General features: G+C 44.3%; 1 protein-coding gene across 1 annotated transcript; it reads left to right on the top strand.

Moving 5' to 3' along the window:
* The first annotated feature begins 1,903 nt into the window (after positions 1-1,903).
* On the top strand, positions 1,904-8,799 carry LOC139986016 (cilia- and flagella-associated protein 43-like). The gene is made up of 8 exons (XM_072001005.1): positions 1,904-2,465; positions 2,753-3,500; positions 3,595-4,225; positions 4,486-5,311; positions 5,700-5,983; positions 6,403-6,828; positions 6,931-7,795; positions 7,977-8,799. Exons 1-8 carry the CDS (start codon positions 1,904-1,906, stop codon positions 8,537-8,539), a joined length of 4,905 nt encoding a protein of 1,634 aa, XP_071857106.1. The 3' UTR covers positions 8,540-8,799.
* Positions 8,800-9,547: the final 748 nt, after the last annotated feature.

Raw genomic sequence — 9,547 nt, 5'->3', positions numbered from 1 at the left:
TTTCTTTCCTTCTCTCGTTTTCTTTTGGGTTCACGGTGCGCGCGCTTTTTCTTCCTTTTCCTTCTCCGGATCCTTTCGTCGCACTCTCCTTTGCGCCGTTTCTCTCCGTTTCGACCCCAAGTTCCCACACTCCGCATGCGGACGCGTACCGTACCAGCGACCATCGCATCCCTGGCTCCGTGGAACGCCGATGGCCATTGCACGCACGCGTGCTGCTGCGTGCATCGTCGGACCTTCCAACGAGAACATCGTTCGCCTCTTCCCTTTTTCACCCTTTTCCCTCTCTTTCCTTACGAGCTTGTCTTTTAACGCGTTTCGCACTAAATAGCGAAATAAACGGTTTCGACTAATAATAATACCGATTCTCTTGTTGCACGCATATGAATTCTACGATGAACACGATGTGGGAAAGCACCAAGCGTCTATTTTCAATGCTATCGATTCTATTCCATCGTTAAACGCTATGAATTGTAGGTGCTATAATTTATCTTCGGGAAATCTTCGATATGAAGATATCTACGCGTAACACTGAATTGTAACTGTGATGTACATTTTATTGGAAGTATCGAGTGGGTAGGAAATTTGGGAAAAGCAAGATTGCTCGATGGTGCAGAGGAAGAGGATAAAGGATGGTTCCCACGCGAGTCGCGCGAACCGCGGACGAGGCAGCCACTCGCGGGGACGTCGATAGGATCGGTCGTATCGCGTCGGGTTATGCAAATACGAGTCTCAGCGGGCGTCAATTTAATGGTAAGGCCACAGGTTCGGGCAACGCGAACCGCGCGGACCACGCATCTCCGAGCCAATGGATCCTCCAAAGTGGAAGAGCAAGAGAAACTCCATATATCGTCGTTCGACCGATACTTTGCTAGTGATGGATGTTCGATTTTCTCTACTCAAGATTTTCGAGTAATTAGTTTCGCAAGGTGCTTGACCTTCTACGTAAGAATAGAAGAAAATAGAAAAAATGTCCGGCGAGCATCAAGAGTTCTGGATGCACTAAAAGCGTTAATTTCTCGCTAAAAAGCATAGAATATTATTTTAAAGATATCAGAATTTATTCGTGGAATGGCAACCCCTAACGTCTAAAATTCAAAGAAATTTTCAATGAATCAAAGCTAGTAAAATCTGCGAAAGTTTGAAAAATTGACACGTTCGGGACTATGAAAGATGAAATTTTGAAAATCGATTGGATGGAAGATTGGAAACCGATGCGAAACGTGTTGAGTCCATCACTGACGGTGGAACGACTTGGTTTGGTAGGCAGCCAGAGGATCAGGTCATCGAACAGAGGGAGGAAAAGAGGGAGAAAGAGGTTGGCAGGTATCCACGGGCAGTATATCACGTGGCAAGGATAAGTTTTTGATCGGCCCTTGGTATACGAATGACTCCCCGCTGCTTGACCTCATCACGCCACGCTATGGGGGTCTTTATAAACCACCATCGACTGCGCGTATCCTAATCACCTTTTGTCTTAAGCCTGCCAAACTCCTCTTGCGAGGCCGACCCCGTTGGCTTCTGGCAAAGGATTCGAGCCAACCGTTTGCTCTTTCGTCACCGTTCGTCTTCCATTCCTCCGCGTTTTTGCTATTCTTTCCTTCCTTCATCTTTTTCGCTAATACTCTCGATTCTTGACATATGATATTTCACTATATATCCTATTTTACTTTCAAATCATTAGACTGCATCGCTGTATCGTAAAATAGTAAATGTTTATTAAGGTCAGATTTCGAGTCGCTTTTTCCCTGACTCGCAAACGCAGCCCATTGTGAACCGACCTTAAACGTCAAGTCGTCGTATGCTTCTTCGATTGTTTTCCAAGAATCAACTTTTATCAAATTTGCGCAACTAGACAGAGATTTCTAAGGTTATCCGCTTCTTGTAACGTCGATTACCTAAAAAGATGAATCACAAAAACTGGAGACCCGCTTGGATACGCGGTAACAAGTTCGAAGACATCGTCTGGATAACGAAGGACGTTCTAGCATGGTGTTCCGGTATTCTCATCGTGTTCTTCAACATCAGTCAGAGGAAACAGAGTTTCTACTGGTGCTGGAATCACGACACTGGAGAGGGCGTCCGGTGTCTCTCCGCTCACAAGACACTGTCCGTGTTCGCCTTCGCGGAGAAGATCATTCAACCGAGAATCCTCGTCTTCTCTTATCCGTCGATGTCGCAAATTGCCGAATGTACCGGTGGATGCGCCTCCGGATACTTAACCATCGCTTTTGCCCAGAGAGATTACTTGATTTCCATTGGATCGTATCCTCTATTCATGATGACCATTTGGAATTGGAGAACCGGCGAGAAGGTCATTTCCGTGAATACTTTTATACGCGACGAGGTTGGACAGATCTTGAAGATAACTCAGATCGGACCCATCGTTGTCGGCCAACTGGGCAGGACTTGCGGAAAGTTGTACACGTGGGAAGTGGATATCGCTGGGAAAGTCACCATCGTGAAAGGCAAGAGCGCTTTTTGCTTCTTATTGTTAAATTCGACCAACTTCGGTCTTTGATTAGGATTAAACGATCGATAGATAAATTCTACCCTGTCCAACGAATCGAACCAAGAAAGCTATCAAATTTTAAGGAGAACGGGGTCACTCTTGGACATACGTAAAAGTGTAACTTAACTTTATGAAAAATTATAGCCGACGAATCATTGGCAATGGCAACTCTCTAAAATTCGCTCGATGTTACCTTAAAATGCTTCAGTTTCCAAGTAAATTATTCCAATTCTCGTATTCTAGATCACGAGATAAAGCTTCCGAGAGAAACGCCGATCCTCTGGGCAGACTGGAGTCCAACATCTGCGGAACCGCTGCTAGCCATCACAGACGTCGACGGTCACGTGTTTCTCAGCAACTTAGACGGCAGTAGCATCAATCGTATCGTGTATTCTCAACGATGTAACATCTGCATGGACATAGAATTGCCGATAGTCGCCTGGTTCCGAGAGGGTATTATCTTACGAACGACCTTCTGTCAAATTCGTTTCTTCACGAGGAACCCGAGAACGAGTTTGTGGCGAAGGGAATGGTACGTGAAGTCAGAAACAAGACCGTACGTTCTGGTGACTCATCCGTGCGAAAATCGATTCTTCTACTCCACGTTTGAAGGATACTTGATGCAGATCGACTTCAACGAAGACGATACGGCTCCTAGAGTTCTTATGGTTCTCGATTACGGTGCTGCCTATCGGTTCGCGGATTTTATCTATCCCTGGTGCCATCATCTCGTCGTCATTGGCGATGCGAAGAAAGAGTTGATAGTCGTCGAATGTTACGAAGGGAAGCCGTTATCCTCCATCGATCTTGAAATAGAAAGCGAAATTACTTGTCAAGTTTCACATCCAGACTTTCCGCTAGTCGTATTGGGAACGGAAAACGGCGAAGTGGTGTTCGTTACCTTTATCGAACCGATCGAACCTAGGATCGTAGCTCGAGTGAGGCTGCAGAGGACGCCGATAGATTTAATCAAGTTTTCAAACACTGGAAGGTAGCGTATTTCTTTGAAAATCATTTTCTTCTTTAAACGGGCAGTTTGTACGTTTAATCTTGGAGGGTTCACGATACCGTCATGAAAACTATAGATTCATGATCGCTGGCGAGAAAAGAAGCGGCAACTGTTACTGCGTAAGTCTTCAGCGCGACAAGATGTACACCCCGGTAACGTTGATCAAAGTTCGTCGCACGATCACGGATCTTCTGCTCTACGAAGGATTCAGACAGCTGCGAATCTTTGTTCTTTACGTGGGCGTGAAACATTACAACATAGGACAGATCGTGGACCTATACGAAGCGTCGCCTGAACAAAATTTGGTCACCGATCCCCTACAGTCGTTGAAACTTCCTGGCGTGTATCGTACTCTCTATCACGTTCCTGGAAATTCGATGTTGCTCATAGGATCTCCTTATCTGACGCGTCAGTTACGAGTGCAGAGGGTGCAGGATTTTAAGCAGATCTTCATGGAGGACGGTTTAGCGACGGGACATCAGGTTAAGCTGGCTAATTTGTACGTCGATCGATCATGGATCATTACCACTGCTCTCGATGGATGCGTCTTGGTCAGAGATAAAACGGTACGACGAGTGGTAGCGCATATCATGACGCACCATAGATCCGATTTGGGTACGATCAAGGGTATGGCGAATAGACAAGGCGACTTGATCGTTTGTTTGGGCTACGATGGCTCGTTGGTCGCTATCGTTGGAGAAAGAAAGGTTCTTATTTTTGGTTTCGCTGTTATTTTTTAGGCAAAGAGTGGAAAATACGATAAAGTGGAATTATACCTAGTATTTTAATTTGCTACAATCGAAACATTTTAAATCTTCGTGAGCCAATGTGTACGTAAAGTTCCGTAGGAATTTTTCAGTCTTTTCATCGTTGCTCGAATATCGCATTTCCCGTCTTTCTAGAAACGATAATAAATGTAATCCCAGTCTCTTCCTACAATTATTTCCCCTTCTTTCCTCCAGCGTAGGATCTCTCGCAATCAGGAGTAACCTCCTCCAAGGAACCGCTGTACAAAGCCGAATACGAAGTTTACGAAAAGCTGAAGAAAAAGATCCAGTCGGACTACGCCAGCCTCGATCCTACGATTTACGAGTTATTAACGCGTCCAAAGTACGAGTTCCCCGATCCAAAACAGGGTGACAAGACCTGGTCGGACTGGAGGGATGAGATACAGCTGAAAGAAGAGGAAGAAAAATGTAAGGAAGAAAGGGCAGCAATTTTGGAAGACTTCGAAGTCCTGCGAGGCAAGGTGAAAAAGTTACTGGATGCGAACGACGCCAGTCCGGAAATAGAGAAACTTCCTGTGTCATCCTTCGATCTAGATCTCACAAGCCGTGATCAGAAATTGAAAGCAGGCCGCGACATCTGTGAAAATCTTCGTTTGGAGCTCGAGCACAATATCTTTGAGACTCGCAGAGTATCAAAATGGATTCGCAAGGTTTTCTGGGAGCCTCAACAGGTTCTGGGGAAATGTCTGTTCGCCATTTTGGGTACCATACAGGTTACCAATTATCCCGAGTTCTCCGAAGCGACAGACGAAAAATACCACTTACAGTGGGCGAATTTCTGCAAGAAAACCGCCTATGATATTTTGGAGAACGATAAGTTTGAACCTTGGAGGATTTACACCGCGGAAGAGCTGCAAATCGAGCTAAATAAGAAGCAGAAGGTGTACTATGAGCACGACAGAAGATTGGATTTATTGTTCGAGACCGATGACGATCAGGAAGAACTGGAGGAAGAGAAGATAGCCGTTGCCAAGGCAGATTTGGAGGAACAAAGGGCGATGCAAGGCAAGAGTGGATATTTTTTTTTAATAAAGAGAATAATACATAATTAAACTAATGACAGTAGTGGCAAAACTGAATTCTTTAGAAACCTAAATGGTAAATAAGTATAGTATATAATGGTACATAAGTATAGTTATTCCTCGTATCGAAAGAATTGAAATATCAGATTTCACAATTGTGTTTTATAGTGAAAATTAAATTTATTTTCGATTGCATCGATTTGTATAGAATGACATAAATTCCGAGTAAAATTGTAAATTTTATCGAAAGTCTACGCGAACAAAATTTATTTGTTTAACGTACAGCAGAATGTTTTTCTCCTTTGTGTGCGTTTCGTCTTTTCTTAAAACTCTGTTATCCGTTACTTTAATGCCTTCATTTTCGTTTAAAGGCACGACTACACACCGATACATCGAACAGTCACCTTATTATCCTCAAATTGGATATTACGGATTCGGCCAGGTGATGATAAACAATCACTTGCTGTTGCACGACTGCAAGAAACTTCGCGCTTTCTTCAACCAGACATTCGATGAAGTGTATGCGACAAAGGAGAGGGAGATGAAGGTGATACGCGAGAGGATCGACAGGATACGTTATATCGACACGGAATTGAGGACCATGTTTAACCGACACGTTCCGTACATCCCTGCTGATCCTGTTTGGCACTGGCAGGTAATTCAATCGTACTTTATAAAATAATATACTTTATATATTATAAAATAAATAAAATATATTATAAAATAATTCGATACAAATTGAACATTTATCAATGAATTGAGTTACTTCAATTTTCATAAATTAATTGATTAGAACGGTCAATTTGTAAATTAAGGCTATTATACAATTAAGAAAGTCTCGAAAAATCTTTCGTCTACTATATGGTATATCATAGTGATATGAAATGATAAAATTGTATAAACTTCTCACAACTCGTGCTTTCTTCGACAAATCGAACCGTCTATTCTTCACCGTTCTTGATCACATCGTGGATCGCTTAATAATCACTATAGATCGAGAGGCTCGTAAACTCTCAGAGGCGCCATCTTTATCTGCAAGTTCACGGACAGTTCAGTTTCCTTTTTCGCGCGTAGGAAAGGCCGGAGAGCATTATCAAGGTGCTGGATCACGAGGTGAAGGCGAAACCGTACGTTTCCCCGTCGCAGCAGGAATTGTTGGACAAGCAGGCGGCGGAGGAAGAACGAATCAAATTATTGTTGCTGGCTGACGATTTTCGCGAGCGTGCCCTAATGGCGATGATGGACGGCGTGCTGGAGGTCCGATGGGAGGACACTATCAAGATAGACGTCCCCAAGCCGGCTTGCATGCTCGAGAAGAAGCCGGAAGACTATACGTCCGAAGATATATCGGCGGTGAAACAGTACGAGAAAGACGTGCAATTTCTTATGGAGGAACGCGAGCGGTACAGCAGGATGTTGGAGGCGGAGTATGGGAGGGTCATGGAGCTTTTGAACGATGGGATTGACAAGTTCAATGGGAAATTGATAGAACTATTTCACGTGAGTTTGCTTATCGATAGAAAAAAGTGGAACGATTTTGTATAAGAGAGAGAGAGAGAAAGGTAAATCGATCGATATCGATATAATTCTGATATTTCACAGTTCAAGATGAATATCGAAGCAGCGATAAATCAGTTGAATCTACGATATATCCGCGGTTTGATCCTAATCCATCGTCGAATGCAGGCCTTGCAAGAAGAGGACAAACTGAAGAAGCAAATCGTGGAAAAAGAACAATATCAGGAAGTACTAAACGATCATCTTAACAGTTTTCGCCATGTTAACGACGAAATGGTAGCTAAATACGAATCCCTCGTGAACAGAGAAAAATCTATGGCCAAAAGGTTCAGATCCGAATTCTTTTCTCTGAACAAATTGCAAGTCGAGCTCCTCGAACATCAGTACAATCGCAGACCGAGAATAAATACGAAAAATCTGGAGGCTTCCGACCTCTACGAATTAGCGAGTCACGTAATCTCCCGATTGCCGTGCGTTTACTTGCCATCGGAATGCAAGGATTACCTGAGGATCTTGAATCATTTGGACGTTCGACCAGTTATTCTTCCAATGACCATAGAAACTTCCCACTGGGAAGACTTGATTCGTCTGCGACGTACCAAGATCGATCTTGAGTTGAAGATCAAGGGAAAACAGGCGGAGATCGCGGACGTTGAGGCCGTGATCCTTGGATTTGAACAGAAGATAGAGAAGTGCAAAGCCGACGTGGAGGATATGAAGAAGAGTTTGATCGAAACTAGGAAATGTCGGAGGATCGAGGAGTTGGACGCGGAGATACAGTTAGTGTTGAAGATGGGGCAAGTGGAGGTCGACCTCGAAGGAGACGTAAACGACGCGCAGAACGCGGTTCTTGTTTCGAAAACGGCTGTCGAAAAAGTAAACGAGCTGATTAGAGCTGCTGGGAAGTGCAAGCTGCAGGCTTTATCTCGTCTGTTGAGCTTTCAGAGAGGTACCGTTTTCCTAATTGCGCGAATACTTACATACACATACGTGTATTTGCATTTTTCCATCCTTTCATCTCCTATAAATATAAATATCATTCGACACGAGGCATTTTCAAACGTGTGAGTTTGTACATGATGGACCATGTCACGTATGAATTGTGTATCTTACACGCGACAATGTTCTAGGTACTCTGTTGAAGCAATGGGAGCACGAGTGTCAGATGAAGAGCCTGGAGGATCTACGGGAGGACCTGAAGTTCACGGAATCGGTAATGGTGACGAAAGAGATGCAACGGTACTTGAAGCGCAAGGCCAAAGGGCTTCCAGATGAGAAGACACCGCAGCAATTGGAGGTGGACATCGCATCGGTGGAACGACAGTTCGGTAGGATCTTGGAGGACCACCAGGCTCGGCTGGAATCGATCGAAAAGGAGATCGCCGCCGTCAGAAGCAAGAACGAGCAGCTCGATCGGCAGATCTTGGAGATGAACGTGGCGAGGTGCGAGATGGAGCACCGGCGCGATCTTATCGCCGAGGCCAGGCAGCGGGAGCACGCGGAGAGGAAGCTGCGGATGGTGATGCACCGATCCGAACTGATCAAGAAGCTGCAGGATAATTACGCCGAGCTGATCGAGCTGCAAACCGAGCACGAACTGCTTAGACTCAGGCGATACCCGACCTTCCATTTCAGGATGCTCGATGATAACGACGCGGAGAAGAAGGACGAGCTTCCAAAGTGTCCTTGTTAATTCTGTTCATTTGTTGCGTTCTTTTCGTATTTATTTTCTGCGTTCGCCACATTCACGAGTAAATCATTAGGGAACGAAATCAGCGATACTGACAAGGAAACCGAGGCGCACAATTTCGATAATTGCACAGAGCTTTTAAAGCGCGCGATTTAGAGTTTTGAGAGGTTTGCGAGGTTGGATTTATTTAAAGGGTCAAAGGGATGGATCGAATGAATAGAAATAAACAGGAGGAGCACCGTTCGTTTAAACGAAACGCGCTCCTGTTCCAAACGGTATTTATTTTACGACTACATTAAAATTCAGTATTATCTCCATTACAAAATGACAAATTATTTGCGATTAATTGGATTTCATCCATCGCTGGACTTTTACAATATGAAATTTTTTAATTAAACATAATTAACACACAGTATACATAGTTAAATTCAACATACATAAATAGGATCTCTGGTAACGGCAAAAATACGGACGTTCATAGTTAAGGGTTAATCGAAGAAGAATAAAAATAGATCGTTCACTCTGCTCGCTTCGATAGCATTTGCCTTCATCGTGAAAGTCTAAAGATCTCCAATTGCTCGACCGCAGGATAATCATAAAGTTTACCGACGTTTTCCCGTGTCCACGGCATATATTGTATCACGGAGACCACCTTCTAAACGCGGCTGAGTTACGGCCGCTCGAAAGGATTTAATCAGGCTCGCTTTGCTCGGTCTCACAAAGGACAAGCGGCAATTTGCAGCGGCACATAAATCACCCGGGGGACCCGCGATGCATAATAGTCGCCACGATCTATACTCTTTTTCACCATAAATAACTGTACTAATAGTAGAGCCGCGAGATGAATGATCTACCGCGTTGGATCGCCGCGAACCGCGAAGCGTACGAATCAATTTCGTCCGACATCTTCCCAGCTGCACTCGCTTTTCGGTCTATCCCCCTACACTCTACAGGGATCAAGAAAAAAGAATCTTCAGACTCATCGTGCGACGATTAAACGCGCTCGATCTC

The sequence above is a fragment of the Bombus fervidus genome, chromosome 1 (assembly GCF_041682495.2).
Source record: "Bombus fervidus isolate BK054 chromosome 1, iyBomFerv1, whole genome shotgun sequence".
Lineage (NCBI taxonomy): Eukaryota > Metazoa > Arthropoda > Insecta > Hymenoptera > Apidae > Bombus > Bombus fervidus.
Note: the sequence above shows the minus strand (reverse complement) of the source record. Positions and strands in the feature narration are given on the sequence as shown.

Bases quoted from the DNA above. Each gene is read 5' to 3' on its own strand.
- LOC139986016 (XM_072001005.1), top strand. From the start codon at position 1,904: ATGAATCACAAAAACTGGAGACCCGCTTGGATACGCGGTAACAAGTTC. The intron at 3,501-3,594 runs GTAGCGTATTTC...TGAAAACTATAG, and splicing joins AAGTTTTCAAACACTGGAAG to ATTCATGATCGCTGGCGAGA. The intron at 5,312-5,699 runs GCAAGAGTGGAT...TTTCGTTTAAAG, and splicing joins GGAACAAAGGGCGATGCAAG to GCACGACTACACACCGATAC.